A 24,400-nucleotide genomic window follows, 5' to 3' on the forward strand; every position below is an offset into this window, starting at 1 on the left:
TGACTGGGTGTGTGTTTGTATTTTTTGCTAATCAAGTCTTTCAGCTTGTCTGGCCTATAAGATCTGCCCTAGAGAAACATGTACAACTTATTCATTACTATTGTTGACATAAAATACGCCTTGAATCACTGGGCTGGAGTCTTTGATCTGTCTATAGACACAAATCTGACTTGCTCTGTGTTTATCTTACCTTCTTCATCCTTGCGTGACATGCACACCATGTCTCTACAAATATTCCTCTCCATTTCTACCTCCGCCTCAAAAAACGAGTCCAGCAGCTCCTCAGGAGCATCACCTGCCACAAACACACAAATAACGTCATGCACATGCTGACATTATGAGTCATTAAAACCAAGTTCACATTAAAGACTTAAAGCCCTTATGTCAGTAATCAGGCATTAGGAAATCAACTATTTATTACTTGCTACAACAATTTTAGTCCTGATATTGAGATCTTTACACTAAACATCTTATTGTAAAGTGTTACGATTATTGCTTTTCTTGGTTTAATCGGTCCATTGATAAACATTTTGTCTAGGTTTTGCAGACAATGTGTATTGAGAGGAAAGAATGATAATTACGTTGTTTAGGATCTTCTCTCTCATTCAGCCTCTCTTGAGCTTTCCTGAAAACACGCAGATGAGTTGCAAAATCATCCACCAGTCTGGTTGTGAAATACGGCTGCCAGTCCACCTCTTTAGACCTGAGGAATGGAAAGATTGAGGATCAATGAATCATGGGAGTTACAGTCTCCATTTCAACATGGTGTTTACCAAGGAAAATGTGTAAGAACTTGTGAATGCAGTGTTTGGTTTGTGGTTAGGTGTTGCATCAGGCCTGGAACCCTCTGCAGCAGTGATTTTAAAGCAGATGTGAGGGTAAACGGGTCTGACAGGTGTCTCACCTGGTGGAGAACTGGACGAGGGCGTTCTGGACTGTCTGACGGATCTCCAAGAGGAACGTTTCATCATCACTCAGTGTGTAGTACCAATACTGGATATAGTCCCTCAAAGCAAACTGGATGACCTGATGAATGACATGAGAAGAGGATCAGAACAGGACACTATTTGATTAAAAAAATGTCAAAAAGATCATGAGAGAGGATATACATGAGAAGTGAGCGAGAGGTATAGTCTATGATAATTAGGGCTGTCCCCTAATATTCGACTAATCATTAGTCGACTAAAAGAGGCTTTCTTCGACCAAAAATTTTTTTAGTCGGTTAGTCATAGAAAAAAAAAAACTTGTGGCGAAGTCACACAGTCCGTGAGGGACAGATCATTATTGGTGGTTCTTTGTGATAATTACAGGAAAGACAAACGTTTGCCTATCATCCACTGACCTCAAATATGGATTATCATTTGAAACATGCGAGTAGTAGTAACTTTACATGGCTGCTTGCTCTAACATTAACCTAGATAAATATGCGCTATTATTATGCCCATATCCAAGTGTTCGTGTGGAGCGTGGAAGCTATAGCACACGTTACTGCATGAGATAAAGGCGCCAGCGCGATCACTTACATTTTTTCTGATAACAGCGGAAACAACTTAAAATACTCGGTCATTTTTGGTCATACAGAAAAGAGTAATACATCATTCGAAACTAAGGGTATACTTTTATTTGTGTAAACTCACGATAACAAGAAAACGTTGTGCCTTTGTAAAATAAAGAAAACAAACAGGGTGCACTTTCTGTCTCTGTGAACTTGACTGAGTCAAAAAAATAAACCAAAACTCAATGTAAACTTGCCTCACAAACATGAGAAATATATCTATAAAAAGCTTGAAATGTCAAACGATCATCAACCAATTCAAGTGGAAAACAAATATTCTCAGATTATGTAATCTGTGTGAAACATGCATATAGGTGTGTATATTACTGTTCAGTTAATCTCTGTAGCCGAAAACACAGAAAACATTATCAATAAATTTCAACTTTTCATTATTAAAATGTTTAGACAGTCTCCTTGCTGTTTTCACGACACATTCATAACCATTACTTTTGCCGGTGCACTGCTGCAAGCTTTATGTGTGCGCTTGAGCGCTGATTAGGCTATCTATATAGGCAATTAAAGGCTCATTATTATGATTTATATGGCTCATCAATATACACGTGCGATTAGTCGACTAATCACTTAAATGAATGACTAGAAAAATCTTTAGTCAAGGGCAGCTGTAATGATAATATCGTAACTGCTGTATTAATGATGTGGAAGCTGACATTATTGAGCAAGTCACTCACTTTGCAAAAACCAAACAAAAAGCATGCCTTGAGACAGTTAACGCTTACACTGCATGATGCAACCTAATATGATGCAGTTAGAATGACACCAAAATTCAATATATGGGGTAAAAAATGCTGCGTATTAGAATTTATATGATATAGTATAACAATATCACACAAGCAAAGGTGCTGTTTTTCCCCAATTGTCAGCACAGTTTAATAAAAGTTTGAGTAACATTTTAGACTCAACATTGTCAATATTGTCTCCAAACAAAACCACAACAGAACCATTGTGCATCTCCGAAGCAACACAGTGATGTTTCGTTCCTGAATGAATTTGAATGAATCGGTTGAATGAATGACTCATTCATGATTGCAGTGACTTGCCGCCTGTTTTAGTTTCATATTTAAAGTCCATTTACATTTATTTATTTAGCAGACAAGTTTATCCAAAGCGATACAACAAGCGATTCATCTTAAGGGTCAATAAACATGAGAAGTGCTAGCAACACAAAGTTTCAGACATTGTTCAAATAAAGTATTTCATTTAAAAAGATGATGCACACATCTAATAAGATTAGAAAACATTGCCCTTATAAAAGTAAAAATGCCCCAGGAAATCAGTTTAATGTGGCAAATATCACCCCAAATTGAAAAAGTTATGCCGCACACTCTTAATATACATGAGTACATATGTGTGCGAAAAACATCAGGCACAAGGAAATGTATTTTTCTCAATCATGTGCCCTGAATTCTTGGCACAGGCACAATAACCCATCACTTCTACCACAAAGGGGTCCACACTGAACAGAACAGCTCGCAAACCTGCTGACACACTCTCATGACTGCGTTTAACTTTAACACAATTTCCTCAAAACGTCAGACTAGTATAGAATGAGTTACACAATGATTTTGGTCATGAAGAGCTCTTATACTACGATTTTAACAGGGTCATATAATAGAAAAGGCACACTTCCCACATGGAGGCTGTTCAAAACAGTAGGAAACATCATGCTGCCTTCTAAGATACCTTGTTTTAGCTAACTTCTCAGGTAGACTAATCCAAAAATGCACTGCAAAGATTTAAATAAAAATGTATTAAATTTAACGGAAATTATTGAATTAATGATTAATAATGAATTATACAACTATTAAGTATGTCCAACTTTACCCGGATACATACAGCACACTCATGTTCAGTGGCACATACTATATAGCAAATCAAAACTGCTTGATTGTTACATCGTCATTAAATCGTCGTTATATCTCATATAATTGTTGCTGCCTATGTAGAGCGTTCTAAATCATAGTACATGAGAGTTAGGATGATGTGTTAAAAGTTAGCCGTCTATGCGGGCAGCTGACTAGGTGTTGCAATGTACAATCGCTCGAATGTTTTCAGTATTTCGCAACTTAAACAACAATTTAAGTGAGACGGGTATGTCACTTACATATCCAAGGTGTAGTAGTAAAAAAACTGTTTTCTAAATGTCAAAGAGAGGGTGGAAAATTGTCATGGAACAACAACATTGCGGTTTTATGGTGTGAGGAACCTATTTGACTAACAATAAAAGTAGCCTTTATGGAAGCAAATAAAAGCTAAAGTGTAGAAAATGGTCCCATCAAAAAAGTGACCCTAGCAGAATATATGCATTGTAAGCAGACTCAAACCTGATTCAGTAAAGCATGTGAGAGCACTGACTGAAAACAAGCTGAAGCGAGTGTCATGTGCTCATCAGTTTTATAAAAAAACTCCAGTTCAGCCTAAACTCTCAAACTAGCTGATCCAGCATCTTACTCATGTCACAGGCAGAAACAAACAATGTTTGTGAAGCGACGACTCGACAGTCTGAGAAATCCTCATCAGTAGAGAAACCACATGTTCCTCAAACACACAAGCGAGCACTTTCAGCCGCGTCATGTTCATCGGTCTGTTTGGTTTTGTTGACAGTACCTGCTGCAGTGGCTCATCTATGATATTGGATCCTGTCAGACGACGGTCGATCTTGATGGGTTTGGACTCTGATTTCATCTCTTCCGAAACCTGAGGAACAAATACAGACTTAAAACTCAGTCACTTCACATGCATTTCACTTGATATAAAAATATGTCTTAGACACACAAAAACTCAAAGCTATGGAAGTTTGTTTACGCCACTTTTTATCTCACAATTCTTTGAGTTTTAAAGTCAGAACAGTGTGATATAAAGTGAGAATTGCAAGTAAACTAGATTAAAAGATTAAAGACTCACAATTGCGAGAAAAGTCAGAATTGCGACTTTATATCATGCAATTCTGACTTTTCTCACAATTGTGAGTTTTTAATCACACAATTTGACTTTATATCACGCAATTGTTAAGCAATTGTATTGCTTAAATGCATTACAAATGCTTTTGTGTGTTATGGTAAATACAATAAATTAAAACCAAATCAAAAGGAAGACAGATATGCGAGCGTTTGCACACCTTCAGTATGGCCGGCTGTGTAGATGGCAGGTAGGAGTGTTCGCACCTTTCCAGGTGCTTCTCTGAGTTTGTCTTTCCAAATAAAAGCAGCACTACAAAACCCCTGGAGAGAGAGGAGAGTGAGATTGCAGCATCATACTAGAGCATCAAGGTGTTACAGATGTTAACGCACACCGATGGTGTTTGAAACAAGTATTAGTTGTGATCCACTTACCCTCCAATGAAACAGAGGATGTAGAAGGCCAGATAAAAGATGGCAAAGGGTCCAAATGAGATGAGGAAGAGGACGACTCCCAGACCCCCCCATCCCCAGATGGACAGACTGGCCTGAAAGACAACACATAGTTAACAACATTATTTCTTATCTTTGGCTCACTGTGAGTGCTCTCGCAAATTGATCAGAATGAAAGCAGCATAATTGAAAATACAGAAGAAAAGCCATGTCACAACCACAGCTACTGAACAACTGAAATTAAACATCATCATCATCAGGGTCTACAATGTTTTTTGAAAACACGGGTGAATTGAGGAAATTTCCTGGCCATGTAATTGCATTTTGCACTATTTCATTAAAATAATGTTTTATATCCAGGACAGTGGCACTGTTTTGTTGCGAGCACCTGTCACAAAAACAGGCTCTTTGTGATTTTGTTTGTACTCACATGTTGTGGCTTAAGGTGTAGAAAAATACTTTTGCTACTGTTCAAATAGGTGAAACTTTTCTTTAGCATTTATAAATCTCTTTAATGTGATTCACTCTTGCCAGACAAAATCAGTCAGATTCTCATTCTTGCATTACAATTAAAGTAGCAAAGTTTGAGGCCAACTTGGCAAAATGCAAAAAAAGTTTTTTTGCTCCTGATCATCATCATCATAACAAAGATCCGGAAGAGGAAATGAATTCGCTGCTGGAGCTGGCAGCAGACGGGTAAAGGTTTTTAAAAGACCATAGGAGAGATGACACAGATGAGACAAGAGAGTGTGACTGAGAATGGGTCCAGTGGACAGGTTTCCTGTTTTTTCCAGGACAGGAAACTCAGTGACCCAATCTCTGGCCTTCCCTTCCTTCTCCTGAGATGATCGCTCTCTCTCTCTCTCTCACACACACACACAAACCCTAACACACATCTCTCTGTGCGCCTCAGATCTGAAGGGTCAGACCTGGAGTGTGTCCTGCTCTGCTGACGTGTGTTAAATAAACATCACCTAAAAATATGATCAAATGTTCATGGACCTTTTTCATAGACTGTGATGACGCATTTCCACAGTTATTAAAGTCAGCATGAAACAGAAGCTGTGATAGTCTTTTATTCTCTATTGTGCCGTATATCTGAGTGAAACGGCTTCTGGAACAAGAACAAATGTAGGGCGGGACTTGATACTGTCCATGGAGAATTGATTGGATAGTTGTGGTTTGCTATTGGTGGATCTCATGTGAGTGACAGGTTGCCCCGCCCTCACATCAGTAAACACATCATCAGAGAAGAGATGTCACTGCAAGAGGACTTGGGTAAAGTTGGTTTTATATTCGCACATTCGGACATCCGTATTCAATAGCTTTGTTAATCACACTACATTGGACATTCAGTGGACATTCACAAGTAAATATGCCATTAAAACAATACTTGCCAATTTTGATCGACTGAGAAAAATGTTGTAAGTTGACAATCGTTGGTTGTCAATATCATGTCGCTGCTTAAAATTCGCAAACATTAATTTATTGCACATTTATTGGAAAGTCTGAATTTATCAGAAGTGTGAATGTGCGAATATAAAACCAACTTTACCCAAGTTACAAAAGGGAGGGGAAGTTATTCTGATTAAAGACTGCGAGGCACATGAATTAAAAAATATAATGATGTGCATGGATTAATCATTTATAATAAATAATGCAATATTCCTTAAAAAACAACAATTGTTAATTTTGATTTCATGGTGACTTTAACGGTGTAAATCTTGCATGTTTTCTATATTTCAATACATTTTTAAAAAGTAATTATATACATTTATAACACTATACTTTCTGTTATATTACCCTGACATAAAGTTACAGAAATCTAGTTAATGCTGCTGAGTGAGTGTTTCCAATACAACTGATTAACATAATCAATCTCTCATTTTTTTTCCCCCTTTGGAAAGTCACAAAAACTCTTATGGATTTTTTTTCTTTTATTATTGGACCAAATGAGCACGTAATTTGTCGTAGTTTCAGTTCACCACTATAGAAGTTTCCAAATCTATGACGACTTCTGCTTCTGAGAACTCTGGAAATGTTCGTAATGGAGAAAATAATGAGAGCAAAAGAAAATGAGAAAATAAAGTCCAAAGAGAGTGTAAAAAAAAAGAAATGGCAAAAGAGTAAAAGAAAGCAATCTAGATATCTATGATTTCACCTCTAAACGTCATATAAAAGATGAATGGTTGGCCACTGTACAAGTCAATCAAATAATCTTTTCCTGTCAAAGTGTGCAGTTTTTGTCCAGAACAAGCTGTAAAAGCACTGATTTAACTCTGTGATTCATCACAGTACCACAAACTCTAGTCCTGACCTGCTGACCTCTGTAACCTGTTGAATCAGATCATTCATGACTTGTGCTGACATCCTGTGGATTTGGACAAACAGCATAACAAATCTGCTCTGGATGCTGCTGTAGAGTTCTAGAGATCATCCTATACCACAGGCACAATGCACGTATGTGTTAAAGAGACGAACAGACAGGCTTTCACACGTGTGGAGTGTCACAGGACTGCAAATCAGCCGCTGGCAAACTATTCCATCAGCTTACAAACAACAAATCGCTATGGTGGATGCTATTAGAGCAAGACAAATGACATTTTTACATTATCTTGCTTGGTCTTTTTATGAGGATTGCTTAAGACTCAACTTATAAGAGTACTGCACCCTGAAGTCTCAGTGATCCTTTGTCTCTAATTAGCTTGTGCCTATCTTTTAATGTCCATCTGTGGGATTTTATCACCTGTTTTATTGTCTATTATGTACAATCATGAGTCTGATTACTTTGTAAAGTACCAGCACATCTCTCCTCAACAGACATGATTTGAGAAATCATTCATGTCTGTTTGTTGTTTGTCTCAATTAAGGGAATAATTCAGCCAAAAAATTAAACTTCTGTCTTTATTTATTCACCCTCATTATGTCGTTCCAAAATTGTTTCTTTCATCCACGGAACACAAATGAATTTCTGTAGAACATCCTTGCCTAAAATGACAAAAAGCACCATAAAAATGTTCAACACAATGTCTGAGCTGAAATTTAAGTCATTATCAATAATCTGTTTGCACCAGTTCACTGTTCAGTTGATTTTGAGGGGAAGATTATCAGTGAATAATGAATTTTGACCAGTTAGTTGTATGAAATCAAAAGATGGGTAAAAAGCAGGGGTGTGACGAGAACTTATGTGTGATGAGATTTCTCGTCGAGGTGAAAAGCTGTCTCGCGATACTGCCATGACAGAGTGTGAGGGTGAAATTAGGATAGAATATGCCACGTTTACATTACACCTCCACTGTCGTTTTGCTTTTTATAATCAAATAAATCCATTTAATTTAGTTGGATAACAGCTCATCCAACATGAGCAGCAGGAATTGGAGTTCACTTATCACGTGACGAAAGTAAGTGATGAGATGACTGACAAGACCATGGCGGAGGATTTGTTGCACAACAGAGCCTAAGCGTCCGAAAAATGTCTTATCTTGTAGAATTCATGCTCAGCATCGCGGCTCTCTATTCACAGAGTACGTGTGATCACGAAATCGAGAGTAAAATGAGTGCACGCATTCAAACACGATTTCAATACTCCCTGATACATGCAAATATCTCCCAATATGAAAGCTATCTTAGGCTGGGCTGTGTAGGTGTAACCATCTCTTAGCTCTGTATCAGGCATGAAGAAAAATTGGGTCTCTATTTGCACTTTGAATATTGAGAGAGTGCTTTGATTATAGTTGCACTTATTGTTTTCACTTAAGACTAAGAGAAAGAGAAACTGTGTTATTCATTTTTATTATATTTCTATGATCAATTTGTGGAAAGGAATTCAGTTAGGAGGTCAAAAGTTCTCAAATGAAATCACACAGAGAGAAGCCAGTCAGTTGACCTTTTACAGTGCTTGAGTATTGTTGTCTTTTACTGCATATGATAATTCATTCTCAGAAAGTAGAACTGAAATGACAAAGATGACTAGTTAAAACATTTCAAATGCACCTGCAGACTATTTTTCTAGTCATGTATTTCATCACTGAGGATTTCTTAGAAATATTGTGAAAAGTATTGTCTCGTTCTCGTGAACTCAATCTTGTCTCGTCTTGTGAGCCGTCTCGTCACACCCCTAGTAAAAAAAAGTCATATAGACAATGCTAAAGGTGCTTTTGTGCTTATTTTGAAGGATGAGTAAATACTAAACAATGACCATTTCAATTGATTAAATAGTTGGTGTAGTTCCTTTTTTTCTTTTTTGTTCACACGTTAGAGGATGACAGACAGACTACATCCCATGTAATGACGAACAAGGTCACCACAAATGAGAAACACAGTTTCTCTACAGAGTTAAAGAGTCCCAATGTTTCTACCTCAAAATGATAAAGTGCAATGAACGTGTCTACTGTGCAAGTAAGCGTCATCAAAACAGTGACACCAGATAACAGAGAAAAGGAAAACCAAAGAAAAAGCCTAATCAGAGAAAAATCTTTCAGTTCAAAATGTCTATTAGGACTAGTTAATATTAGCAGTTTATGCACTGTGTTTTTTAGATAAAGAGATTTGCACAAGCGCACATGCAATCTAACCGTTTGGAAAATGTCCCTGACTGTGGGAAGTTTTCCATGTGCTCTAAAAAACCCGTTATCATGACCAAACTCACCTCTAAAGAAGATAAAAGCAGATTACAACATACGGTGGACTAGAAAACCAAAGCTGCTCTCTTTGTTGTCAAACACACAATAATCCAACAGCCGTTTTATCTTTAACATCAGAGTTTTCACATCAGAGCAGATCACATAAGGTAGGGCTGCACGAAATATTGTTTTAGCATCGATATCGTGACGTGTGCATCCTTGTGCAATGGGATCGTACTGTAGTTGACCAGTACAGTACCCATGGTTCGAAACGCACGTGATTCTCGGATTAATTGCAAAGTTTAACCATCATACAGTCAAAGTTTATCATTTGCACGTTTCATTTTAAACATTCAAGTAATTTTAAACCATTCGAGCACAAGAAGATGTGAAAGAGAACTCAATTCAGAACTCACACGCTGTTTTCAGTGCGCACACACAGAGCCGCGCAGACAGCACGCAAACACTGAACTTGACTCTGTGCACCTTCTATATACTAGTATATACTTTTGCCTATGGAAAAGCTACAAAAACATGTTTTTGAAGCATTGATCATTGTAGACAATCACAGATGTATCTGTTGAGCACGTGAACACAATGGCCAATCAGAGGCGTTTAACAATACTAGGGGGAAATGCTGGTATCTTCACATTTTTTAAATTTCAGTACCAACTTGGTACCGAAGTCGGTAATTTTGACAACCCCACTTGTGATAAACTTATTCATGATTCTTTCTATGGAGTAAAATTAATGCCTTAAAGTTTTGCAAACAAAAATAATACCGGTTTTCTTTTGCGCTGCACTTTTCTGTGCGGTTCTCTTTATGGCACTGGTTTGACGTGGGGGTGGAGTCAAGAAACGGGGGCACGCCCCCGCGAAATGCACTGGAGGGGAACGTAATCGGCGACAGGTGAAATAATTCTTAGACATGGTTAAAAATAATTAATGGTTTGTTTTTGTTGGTTTGTTTAGCATATGTTGTCGCCGATTACGACCCCCTCCAATGCATTTCTTATAGTAATATGACCCGTTGCGCTCTGTCTCACTGCCTGTATCCACTTTTGTGTCCTTAAACATTCGTTTTTTGGGGTCGACAGCTTATAAAAACTTATTTCTGGGTTTTCTAGCTTGTTAGCTGTACATCTTGTCACAGAGCACCTTTTAGGCATTGTTCTGTTTTTTGTAATGAGTCAGAAAAGACAAGAAGGCAGCCTCACACAATACAAAGTCAATGGAGATTATAATAAATGCGCTCTGTCTCTATGCTTGATCTGTTCTGTTGCGATCTGCGTCTCCTGCCGATGACATGTTTCGCGGGGGCGTGCCCCCGTTTCTTGACTCCACCCCCACGTCAAACCAGTGCCATAAAGAGAACCGCACAGAAAAGTGCAGCGCAAAAGAAAACCGGTATCGTGAGCGCACGCTTGACTGAAACGCAGAATAAAATGAGCGTTGCAAATGATTTAGTAGGTCTGAGCATGAAAAATATGTGGCAAAGATAAAATAGGATTACAGCTGTCATTGATTTTTGTAATTGATTATATTTTTATTTTTGCACTACGTTATTTTATTCTGCAATGTATTATTTTTGTTTGCAAAACTTATTTTTTTCTGCTCAATACTTTATTTTTCCTTTGCAATTCTTTATTTTTGTTTGCAAAACATTTTTTTATTGCTCAATTCTTTTTTTTTTTTTGCAAAACTTTATTTTTGTGCAAAACTTTAAGGCATTAATTTGACTCCATATCTTTCTCTTTTACCACCTGCATTACTATGGTGATTGTCAGTATATATTAAAGGTACAAAACAGATATTAGTAGCAGTGTGCATTGTTGAATTACTTGGTTTAAATTTTTTTTTTTTTGTTAGTAAATTACAATTTTATATTGTAAAATTTACAGGTTGTTCTGTAAATATGTTTACATTTTTACTGTATTTTTTCCAGAATTATTTACAGTGGATTTTTTACAGTGCTGTTTATTCCATTAGTACATTTGTTCTATTGTAATTATCTATGCCTGTAATTTGTTTATTATTTTCCATGCAGATTCACTTGCCTACAAAATCACACCAATCATTCTAGAATGATTTATTCTTTTCAAATAGAGCTATTCAAGTCACCTGGTGAAATTGTTTTCATATCATAATATATATCGAAGACAAACAAAACATTGCAATGTCAGTTTTTTCCAATATCGTGCAGCCCTGACCCAAACATGAGGTGACAGTCTTCTCCATCCAGTAAAAGAGACATGCTGTGAGTTTGAGGACAGATGCAAGAGGACATTGTTACAGTCTAATAAACGAATTAATCATCAGGCTTTGATATGAGACAGAAAGGTATAAAGCTGTAACATTAATAGGACTCTTAACAGTGATGATCTCATTCTGTCTTCACAGAACGGGTCACCAAAGACTTTAGCCAGCTTAAGATTATTATTCACAGACAGGAGCAAACAAGCTCCATCTTCTTAAACAGCAAAATTCATTAACATTATGCTGCATGGCAGTGCATGGTACGGCTGTCGGCCTAAATACATGGATGTTTCTAGAACATGATCCTCAGCTAAGATAAAGCCATTACACACACTCCAACCCAATAAAGTGAGGGTGAATTGGCGCTGAGGAGAGCTCATAGGATGATCTCCGTGAGTGTCAAATAGTTCCCAAAGGTTTGAAGAGTGATCTCGCACAAAACTCATCAGGCTTTGGCATTTAATTCAGGCTGGTCTCAGAAGTCTATTTTAAGACCGGTGTAAATACCCCAGGCTCAAGTGCCGATGCCCTGAGACCAAAAGCTGTGTGTATAATCCAGATCTATGCCTTCTGAATGTATATATATATATATATATATATATATATATATATATATATATATATATATATATATATATAAATAAAAGAGTAAAAGTTTTCTACAGACCAAAAAACTACATTAAACTTATTGCCATTTAAATAAAATAATGTTCTTAAAATGTCACCCCTGAGAAATCAAGTAGTGTTTGTTAAGACAAACATAACTATTACTATAACTATGACTCATACTTTAGAGATCTATTACTCTTCTAAGAAATCAGACTAGGGATGCATGAAAATGCCACTTCAAAATGGAAAATACAGTTAAGTGCAACGTGCAGCACAAGTCTGTCATATAGGCTACATGAAATTATAATGAAAACATTATAATTTTGTGCTTGGGACATGGGTTTTAATGATGAGACTTTTGCTTTCGTCATCAGGCTCTCAAAAATGATATAAAAATTTGGATTTAGATTAATCGGGCAATTTATCAGTTATCATCTTTCAAATATAAAGAATTATCGGTTATAGGTTTCAGCCAAAATTTTCATATCGGTGCATCCCTAAATCAAGCATAATATTTTTGCCTGACAAATGATACAACAAGTGAAACAAAATCTTGTGAAACTTGTTTTTGTAATCAGGCTCTCAAATTATATTACATTAATCGGCCAATATATCGGTTATCAACTTTCAAATATAAAGAATTATCGGTTATAGGTATTGGCCAATACGTTCATATCGGTGCATCCCTAAATCAGACATAATATTTTTGCCTGACAAATGATACAACAAGTGAAAAAATCATGTGAAACTTGTTTTTGTAATCAGGCTCTCAAATTATATTACATTAATCGGCCAATATATCGGTTATCATCTTTCAAATATAAAGAATTATCGGTTATAGGTATCAGCCAATACGTTCATATCGGTGCATCCCTAAATCAGACATAATATTTTTGCCTGACAAATGATACAACAAGTGAAAAAATCATGTGAAACTTTTTTTTGTAATCAGACTCTCAAAAATTATATACAAATTTGGATATAGATTAATCGGCCAATGTAGGTTATCGGCTTTTAAATATAAAGATTTATCGGTTATCGGTATCGGCCAAAATGTTCATATTGGTGCATCCCTAAATCAGACATAATATTTTTGCCTGGCAGATGATAAAACAGTTGAAAGAAAATCTTGTTACATATAGGGATGGGTACCAAAACCCCGTATTAAATTGGCCCTGGGGCTAAATTCTGAAAGACCGGTGTATCGATAAGCTCTGACATTAACGCTTCTGCTATCAGTACTGGAGAAATGATGAAGAAAATACATGTGCATTTATTATTGCTATATAGACATTATCTTGCGAATTCTCTCTCGCCAGAGTCGTCAGCTGTGTCTGTATGCAATAATATTAGGACATAGGGCTGGGCGATATATCGCATGCGATTCCCACGCGCATTTCGTCAGTAAAGCCGGTTCCCTGATTACCGCTAAATCGCCATCACCTGCTTTCAAATGGAGCGCCATTTAACAGACAGAGCCGTAGTTCACTGATAAGCCACGCAAATATCGCGTTCATTATCGAAGGCGATTCATCTGCGATATGAACGTGATATTGCGTGGCTTATCAGTGAACTACGGCTCTGTCAGTTAAATGGCGCTCCATTTGAAAGCAGGTGATGGAGATTTACCGGTAATCAGGGAAGCGGCTTTACTGACGAAATGCGCGTGAGAATCGCATGCGATATATCGCCCAGCCCTACCTGAACACATGAACAAATGAAAGCACTTTATTTAATTTGTATCTTTGTTTTATTGTATTTGTCAGTTTGTTTTACTTTGTTTCTTTGTTCATGTTCTTACTGTATCTTATATAAAAATAACAAAAATGCTGGTCATATATATATATATATATATATATATATATATATATATATATATATATATATATATATATATATATATATAAACAAAAAGTACCAATAAGAATACCGTTAAAGTACCGGATCGATAAGCAGTATCGGTAAAAGTAGTAATACCGTTAAAACCTTAACGATACCCATCCCTAGTTACATATAACTATATCACTGCAAAAACAAACACATTCCTTCATTGCACAGGCTACAAACATGGTGTAGCTGTGAAATAACAGCCTGGCAGTATTAGATAATAACACCCAGCTAATTAACACAGCTTCACAAAGCTTTGATAAGGAGCAGATAATGAGATTTACATGAGCATATATCGGACAGCTCTGATGGGCATAAACAGGGCACACGCAGAGACTGCGTCCAGCATGCTGGGATAGCTTCAGCGCACAGGTGAACTGAGCTACTCGTGTCGTAACACGAGCCTGACTCTGAGTCAAGTGCTGCAGGCCATTTACAGTTTTGCATTCCTCTGTTGACACACAACCAAGCCGTATACCATACAAGAACACATACTTATAATTTACTCCTGAGAAAAAACAAAAGGAATGAAGAAACAAATGTGAAAAAACCCTGCTGTTTGTGCATGACATTCTTATAATTCTATATGATTATAATTCCATTCTTATTTACTGCAAACAAACAAAATGACCTGTAATATAACGTCACATGCATCACTGCAGGCTGTCCTGAAACGCTTTGGTTCACCAGGCTAGTAAAACAATTGTAGTAATGCATTAACTTCAAGGTCCAGCCCTAAAATGCAAAGACGGAGCGAACGCGTTCAAGTCCTGATATGTCCGCAGAGACACGTGTGGACGTTCTTACAGCGGGTCATGTGACTAAAGAGGATTCGCCTCATCCACCTGTCATCAGGTGACGAAATACAACCAGACTTCACCAATGCAGTGAAACTTTTGGCAAATGCATGATTTCCAGCGATGAAATATGGCATGCAACCAATTGACAGGCTTGTCTTCATCACAAAACAGGTTTTTAATCTTGAATTTACTTTAAAAATTTAAATAAATGGGATAAATAAACTAAAATAACCCCAACACAGGGCAAGTGTCAGACAACAAGACTCTTATCAGGTCTATCATCATAAATAATTATAATACAATATTTGCATGACTTTAAACAATCATTCACAGCTAAAAGATAGCACACATATTCACAAAAAAATCAGGTTCCCATATATTTCTATGGCTTTTGGTAATTTCTATGACTTTTCCTGTTGTTCGGTGTTACTAGATTTGATGCTAAAATTGCATGCATACAGCATGCACCTGAAAAATAAGTGCAACCAGACAGTCTGCTTATTGCAAATGTCCCAAACAGATGTTTACTTTAAAAACTATATAATTAGAAGCTCCACACAGCAAATGTCATGCAACCACACTGTTATCTTGCCACCATAACCAACTATACCACATGTTTGCATAGGTTTAAATATTGCTTAGAGTCCAAACAAGTTTGTCACTTTATAAGTATATGCACAGAAACTGAAATAAAATTCACACACAAGAACACTGTCACACAAGCAGGCTGAACTCGACTAACTTTATCATCCCGAAACAAAGTCTGCATGGGTTTAATTGCCCCATAAAGGCAAAATAGATGTTTACACTTTACAAGTAGAAGATCGGAGACTGAAATACCACATCCAGGCATGATATAACAAACGTTACAATCTGGACTACATTTTAACAAAACAAGTTTTTCTAATTTAAGTATTAAGTATTTATTTTAGTAAACAATAAACATATAATGAGAGGTGGAAATAACATAAGAAAAGTGTTATGTTATTTCAACCTCTCATTATATGTTTATGGTTTACTAAAATAAACAATATAATACAAAACAAAATATACAAAAGAAACAAAACCAGGCTTCTCAACAAAAACATATTCATAACCAGAAAGTATACAGCTTAAAGGGTTAGTTCACCCAAAAATTAAAATTCTGTCATTTATTACTCCCCCTCATGTCGTTCCACACCCGTAAGACCTTCGTTAATCTTCAGGACACAAATTGAGATATTTTTGTTGAAATCCGATGGCTCCGTGAGGCCTGCATAGGAAGCAATGACATTTCCTCTCTCAAGATCCATAAAGGTACTAAAAACATATTTAAATCAGTTCATGTGAGTACAGTGGTTCAATATTAATATTATAAAGCGACGAGAATATTTTTTGTGTACCAAAAAAACAAAATAACGACTTATATAGAGATGGCCGATTTCAAAACACTGCTTCAGGAAGTTTCGGAACGTTATGATTCAGCGTATCGAATCAGCGGTTCGGAGCGCCAAAGTCACGTGATTTCAGCAGTTTGGCGGTTTGACACGCGATCCGAATCATGATTCGACACGCTGATTCATGCTCTGAAGCTTCCTGAAGCAGTGTTTTGAAATCGGCCATCACTATATAAGTCGTTATTTTGTTTTTTTGGCGCACCAAAAATATTCTCGTTGCTTTATAATATTAATATTGAACCACTGTACTCACATGAACTGATTTAAATATGTTTTTAGTACATTAATGGATCTTGAGAGAGGAAATGTCATCGCTGGCTATGCAGGCCTCACCGAGCCATTGGATTTCATCAAAAATATCTTAATTTGTGTTCCGAAGATTAATGAAGGACTTACAGGTGTGGAACGGCATGAGGGGGAGTAATAAATGACATTACTTTCATTTTTGGGTGAACTAACCCTTTAAACAGATGTTTTTACTTTGTATTCATTATGTTTTTAATATCAACATTATGATCAGATACTGACACTGACACAAAAAACAATGTGTGTTATCATCATAGCTAACTTTATGCCCTGAACTGCAACCTTTACAAGGGTTTATTTCTCCCATACACACTATAAAACTAGCATTTTACTTCAACATAATGTAAATACTTAATCAGACGCTCAAATGACACATACACTGGCACGAAATCTTTTCATTTCCAGCAATTCTCAACATCAGCCAGGCAGAGAAACGCAGAAAACACACAAAAGCCCATCATCTCCACCCATGGCCCCTAAACACACAACTGTCACACACACACATTACTCACGTAAACACACATACATGTAAATACATACAGACAGCTGATGTTAGCTGAGCTAGCTGAAGACTTACTGTCACTGCTCAGAAACATCTAATCTCATCGCATTAGTGTGTGTAATCCCGCACACAAGACGCGCATGTGTGTGTTAATGTGTATAACTGTGTGTGTACTTCAGTGTGTGTGTGTTTATTTACCTGCTCAGGTAACACACGGCTAAGCTAACAGCAGCAGGAAATACAATAAAAGACACAACTATCTATCCAATGAGGGGAAATCGTGGCTTACCTCTGCAAACATTATTTAAAATGTAAAAACGGTTGTTTTGTTTATCCCCGCCACATTTTTAGCGTTTTTCTTTCTTCTCACGTTCATAAACTGAGGCGCTTCAGGACTGCGCGCGCCCTCCCTGCAGCCGCCATGAGCGCGAGCTCGACAAGGAGTCTCAACGCAAAACTAGAGCAAACACTCCGGAGCGTTCTGAGGAGAGGTCATGTGAGGAGAAAAGCAGGCACTGATTGGTTGGCAGAATTCTATCACCCGGAAGACTTCCTGAATTCTCCAAATAATATTATTTTTTTAATAAAAATCTTCTGAAATAGGCTATATTTAACTTCATGATGAGTATATATATATATTTGAATATAGTGCCTCATTTATAATGTTAGATAGCCGTGAGCCCTATAGTATTCTGTGTGTTTCTGGAGTGGGCATACTAGTCAAAAAGTTACCTATAACGTATTCTGTGATTGGTCAGCGTGTGTTGACACACCTATCTTACCCGTGACTCGTGCTTTATGATATTTAGTAAATTTAAATAGCCCAGACACGCATCAACGATCTATAATAGTAACGTACCTCGGCTTGTGGAAAAAATAATTCACAATCTATTCTTGTTTTTTTCAGAAATCGTGCGTCATTTGAACGCAGTCTTCTGCTGAGCCAGCACTGATACAGCAGTTTTGACCTACTCTCTCATCATGTGACAAAGAAACGCTACAAGTGTTCTAGTCTGTGTAAACATCGCATGAAGGATGTTCACTGGTAACAGGAATGTTCTCAGAACGTTGGCGTGGTGTTTTCTGAACAAACGTTCTTCCAATAGAACGTTCGTTTAAATGTATCTAATAATGTTTTTAAAACGTCAGCACAAAAATATTTTTATAAACACGTATTTTTCTGAAACGTTTTAGGTTGGACATTCGTCTAACATTTTTTAAATGTTACTACTTGTTTTAGAATGTTTAGAACGTTCAAAAGTAACATTCCCATAATGTTTGCAGAATGATAAAATCGAATGTTCCCTTAAAGGATTAGTTCACTTTCAAATAAAATTTTCCTGATAATTTACTTACCCCCACATTCCAGGATTATTCTCTTTATAGTGGATTTCAATGGTCTCCAAACGGTTGAAGGTCAAAATTACAGTTTCAATGCAGCTTCAAAGGGCTTTAAACGATACCAGACGAGGTATGATACCATGACAAAACTATCGATCATTTTCGAAAAAAATACAACTGTATATGCTTTATAAACACGAATGATCGCCTCGCACGTGCTTCCGCCAAAACAGCACTTTCGTATACTTTAAAAAGCTTACGCTGTATGTCCTATTCTACTTACGGAAAAAAACGGAATTGGCGCTGCGTTCGTTCTGTAAGTAGAATAGGGAAGGTGTAGAACATACAGCATAAGCTTTTTGAAGAATACGAAAGAGCGGTTTTGGCGGAAGCACATGCAAGGAGATCATTTGTTTATATACATTTTCATTTTTTTTGACCGATGGTTTCTCTAGATAAGACTCTTATTCCTCATCTGGTATCGTTTAAAGCCCTTTGAAGCTGCGCTGAAACTGTCATTTTGACCTTCAGCCGTTTGAAGACCAGTGAAGTCCACTATAATGAGAATAATCCTGGAATGTTTTCATCAAAAACCTTAATTTCTTTTGGACTGAAGAAAGAAAGACATGAACATCTTGGATGACATGGGGGTGAGTAAATTATCAGGAACATTTTTTTGAAAGTGAACTAATCCTTTAACGTTCGTATAACCAAGAAAAAAGCATTTAAAAATGGACATTTTGAACGTTCAGAACATATAATGCTTTAATAACCTAACGGGAACATTAGTTAAATGTTTTACAACACATTTTTGTTAGCTGGTGTAAAAGCTTGATTTTTTTCTCTTTTTATATAAATGTATTCAATTTTAACCTGCTGCTATTGGCATTTACCTGTTTCCAGTTGCTGAAAGCCCCGCTCGGGTCACACTGCAGGCAGGGGTGAGGAAGGGACGAGAGAACCATCATCAGATACATTAGGTACTGAAGTACAAATGAAGAATAATCTTCACATTTCTATTCCATTTCAGATTCCAGGTAAGCCTATGCATCATAGGCTAAGTCTTAATTTTATAAAGTAGTCCAAGTCAGAAATCCAAGTTTCCTCCATATCAGTCACATAACAGGATATAAAGACAGGTTGACACTGGGCTATTACGTCACACTGAATGATCCTAAATAAACTTTGGACCTTGTTTAGGTTTATGACCATAAGTGAGAAGAACAGATAGATCAGGAAGAATCAGGAGATGAAAATACCAACTGCAGTAATGCACATGATTTCCTGACAAATGTGATATACTGATAAGCCTTGTTGGATGATGATTTAATAAAAATGGAATACAGAGTTGCTCACTCATGCTGAATGTAAATAAATGCTTTGATGATTAGGCATATAGGGATAGCGTAGTTGACAAATAACATTATTTTTTTAACATTTACAAAACAGTATTTTTTCCTATAACTGGTAATCATTTCTTTAAGGTATCAAAGTATCTTTTGGTAGGCTACTTTGAATGTGATTTACAACATTCTTGTTGATCCTGGAACAACATTCCAATCAACCAGTCGGATTTGAGGGACAAGTTTACAGTTTATGTCAAGTTTATGCTTACAACCAGGGTTAGATTATCATTTCCCTCTGATTTTAGGGATAACTTATGGGTAGTGTTATAGGGTAGGATAGGGTTAGGACTAAACTTTCAGTCAGGAATTCTGTTCCAGGAGCATGTCTTACTTGGCAAAATCAAATTTTAAGGGGATATTTTTGTGTAAAGTGTATTTATTAGTGCATTTGTTTGTGTGTGTGTAGTTAATTATTTGTTACATTGCTTGTGATGCATTACTGCTAGGATCCATGCACAAAGATTTTCACTTGCGTTAATGATATGACAAACTTGAAATATCTCATTTGTGATTTTTCTTTACTATAACGTAGGCTCAATTTTTACAACTGATGCTGATAGTCTAAATGAAATTAAAATAAAGCAAAATAAAATGTGCTATAGATTTTATCTTTGATATGTGTGTCAGAACGCCTGTATCATGATGCAAAAGATCCTGTGACACCCATTGCATTATGTTATTTAGACTGTCAGCATGTCTTGAGTAACATAAGACAGTATTGTGATGTGAGAGACAGTCAGTGAGAGTAACGGGTTCTTTTGCTGCATCTCTTCTGTTGCGCGGGTGCGCTATTTTTAGATCTCGCGTCTGGCTGCTGCGCGCGCGCGCGTTCGTCTACTGTGAGCGCTGAAGATCCGCGGTGCGTTTTTATGAATGAGTGTGTGATCGCCATCGTTTCTCTCACAGCATCCCACAACCGAGCAGAAACAGATATACACTTTTACAGGTGAGTGCCAGCTGCATGTCTTATTTTATCATCCTTTTAGATAGATAGATAGATAGATGGATGCACTGTTGAATTTTTTGTTTGAATAAAATTGTTGTCCAAACTTCAATCAGATCGATCACAGCTTTTGTGTAAAATTACAGGCATGCATTTATGTGGCATTGTAATGCATGCAATTAAATGGTATTAATTGGAGCAATTTTACATGAAAATCTATTTCATAAATTTAGCATATATAATGGCTTATAATACAGTCTAATCAGTAATAATAGTAAACTGTAAAAATATGTAATGCAAATGTAAAATAAATCGGAATCATTTTTGTAGTTTTCTTCTTGAGGGTTTCGAGCTCTTGGTAACAGGTACAGAATATATTCAGCATCCTCTGCTCATAGGACGCATGGGGGACACATCACTGAGCTAAAAATAGAACTGACAGCAGCTACACACACACACACACACACACACACACACACTGCTTTTACACCGAGAACGCCTCACAGAGCCTGTTCCTCCAGTGAATCTCAGCTGATTTGAACACATTAATGTGCACAGATGAGATTTCACATGATTCATCCATGGGTGAATTGTATGGCAACAGGGTGAAGATCAGATCCACAGGTTATATCAACAGGTCTGCTGTGAATAAGGGTGTGGCTATGCCACTGAACAGCCATTAAACAGCCTATTATAGACTATTTTAGTAAAATATAAACAGTAACAATTATGAAATGCAAACAACTCATGAAAAGATAACGGAAAAATATCAAACCATTGTTTTGGCTGAAAGAAGCTGCAATTATTGATTTGCATGTAATTACATAAGGAGCTGTTTCTGTATGTGGTTATGATGGTCAGTGTGTTTTTGTGTTAAAGGATTCACGTGACGCTCTACGCTCTTCATCATTGACTTCTCGATGAGCTCGCCACTACAGGTACCTCTCCATCACTTGCATACATAAATGATGTAATTTCCCATAAATTAAGTAACACTATGATTCACAGTGATGCCGTAGAACAATCATTTCAGGTCCCTGAAGAACAATTCGGTGATCAGTTCTTAGTAAAAGAACATTTTAAAAATCTAAAGAACCTTTTTCCACTATAAAGAATCTTTATTGGAATGGAAAGGTTCTATGGATGTTAACGTTTCTTCATGGAACCATTGATTCCAATAAAGAACCTTTATTTTTAAGAGTGTAGCTTGACCTATTGACCTCTCCTATGCTCTCACACACACCTGGTGTGAAGGTAGATGTCTCTCAGTCATAGCTTTAGATATATTTAGCACACTTTGGAGGTGTTTCTGGCTGCTTTAGGGAGACAGATGGACACCCAGCTGACAGGTGTCTCTTTCAGCACATGGATTCTCTCTGACATAATCTGATAGATTAGTGTTTTACTGATTAAAATTGTTATAGTTTTGATGATTTTATTATTACTCTACAATCTGAGACAGTCAGAATTTAGAATGTAGTGTGCATCGGCATAGCAGCTCTGCTGATATTGTGTGACAGTCTGGACTGAGAGGTTTTGAAATGAGTTCATGAGTGTGTGTTGAATGACGCAGAGGGTGGGATTGTTTGAGTGATGTCAACACAGAAAACTCCAGCTTCATACTGCCTCATCCATCCTCAGATCTCCGAGGGTGGAGACCAGCAACATTCCTGACACAAAGACACACACACTCAGACTCACAAAACACACATACTGTATATGCACGCACGCACACACACACACACACACACACACACACACACACACACACACACACACACACAAACGAGCAATCTTACAAAACACACTCACTACCTTGAAAAAGTTTTGGGTCAATAAGATGTTTAAATGTGTTTGAAAGAAGCCTCTTCTGCTCACCAAGGCTGCATTTATTTATTTGCATTTAGATACAGTAAAAATAACTTTTCTATGTGAATATATTTTATAAAGTAATTTATTACTGTGATGCAAAGCTGAATTTTCAGCATCATTACTCCAGTTTTCAGTGTCACATGATCCTTCAGAAATCATTCTAATATGATGATTTGCTGCTTAAGAAACATTTCTGATTATTATCAATGTTGAAAAAGGTTGTGCAGCTTCGTGATACATTTTTTTCACGATTCTTTGATGAATAGAAAGATCAAAATAATTTATTCTTATTGTATCAAAGTAAAAGTCTATTATATTCTTGCTGAATAATAGTATTTATTTCTTTGAAAAATATATCACTGACCCATTTTGAACAGAAGTGCGCACAGACACACACACACACACACACACACACACACACACACACACACACATCTGGTTTGCATCATATCTCCACCTACACTAATACAAAGTCATGCACTTGTGTATTTTAGCCTCAAGATGGCGCTGTTGCAAACTGACCCTAAAAGCTCCACAGATGCATGTGTGTGTTAATGAGTGTGTATTTTTATGTGTTTACAGTGGTGCATTTTTATTTGTGCCCCTCCTGATGCCTCTTATTCCTTCTGTGTCTCGTGAGGTTTGATCTTTTGTGGGTTTCCGTCCAACCGTGACGACTCTCATTTGATTAAAGTGCAAAAACGAAAAAATCAAAAAGGCAAAAAAAGAATATTTATTTAATATTCAAGGTTATGATCTGGTGCTGAATTAAACAAGTAATGTAGTGACATCACGTCACAACAATGCAGCTGTTGTTTGAGATGTTTCTCATTACATAATGCATCCAGTTTCACATATCATTAGGCCTGAAATATACTCTTATACTGTATACACAAGTAGTTACTGTCACAGAAACACAAGAAGCATTCACAAACTGTATGTTTCTTGCTTTAGGCAGAATATATAGAACATACTGTGCAATATGCAGATCTCAGTACTTTTGTATTCAGCTGGAGAGAAAGAGTTGAAGGTCTTTATAGATAGAACAGGCTGTTTTGCAGTCGTGGTTATTTTTATCTGTCCCCTTTTACCTTGGGAGTGTCTGTTTCTCTGTCACAGACCTGTGCAGATGACCTATTTAACAACACTGCCATTGTTTTGTCTGGAGAGGAAGAGCAGGAAAGCTATAGGCCTGTGTGTGTGTGTGTGTGTGTGTGTGTGTGTGTGTGTGTGTGTGTGTGTGTGTGTGTGTATGTGTGTGTGTGTGTGTTCAAGAACCAAGCAATCAGTACATTTAACAATGATGTACTGTATTATCAACAGCATGCATTTATTGACTACATTTTCTGCTGAGAGTAGGGGTATCCCTGTGCACAATTCACAGCCACAATTCTAAGGTGTTGCTAGGGTGTTGCTATGCAGTTGCCAAGGTTTTTAACATGTTGTCATGTGGTTGCTAGGGTGTTCTAGGTGGTTGCTAAGGTGCTGGGTGATGCG

The 24,400-nt window shown here is 37.0% G+C and overlaps 1 protein-coding gene across 3 annotated transcripts in view; it reads right to left on the reverse strand.

Annotated features, from left to right (window-relative positions):
- snx13 (sorting nexin 13) overlaps positions 1–17,796 on the reverse strand; it is a 34,029-nt gene extending 16,233 nt beyond the window's left edge. For 2 of the 3 annotated variants that reach the window (XM_048203512.1, XM_048203511.1), the window contains exons 1-7: positions 17,631–17,795; positions 4,906–5,018; positions 4,692–4,794; positions 4,181–4,270; positions 905–1,026; positions 582–703; positions 191–295 (exon numbers count right to left, since the gene is read on the reverse strand). In XM_048203512.1, the coding sequence (XP_048059469.1) occupies positions 191–295; positions 582–703; positions 905–1,026; positions 4,181–4,270; positions 4,692–4,794; positions 4,906–5,018; positions 17,631–17,642 (667 nt within the window). In that variant the 5' untranslated portion in view covers positions 17,643–17,795. Of the gene's footprint in view, positions 1–190; positions 296–581; positions 704–904; positions 1,027–4,180; positions 4,271–4,691; positions 4,795–4,905; positions 5,019–17,630 lie in introns of all 3 variants that reach the window. The other variant, XM_048203513.1, reaches the window with a different exon arrangement.
- Positions 17,797–24,400: the final 6,604 nt, after the last annotated feature.

Source organism: Megalobrama amblycephala, linkage group LG9 (assembly GCF_018812025.1).
Source record: "Megalobrama amblycephala isolate DHTTF-2021 linkage group LG9, ASM1881202v1, whole genome shotgun sequence".
NCBI classification, from domain to species: domain Eukaryota; kingdom Metazoa; phylum Chordata; class Actinopteri; order Cypriniformes; family Xenocyprididae; genus Megalobrama; species Megalobrama amblycephala.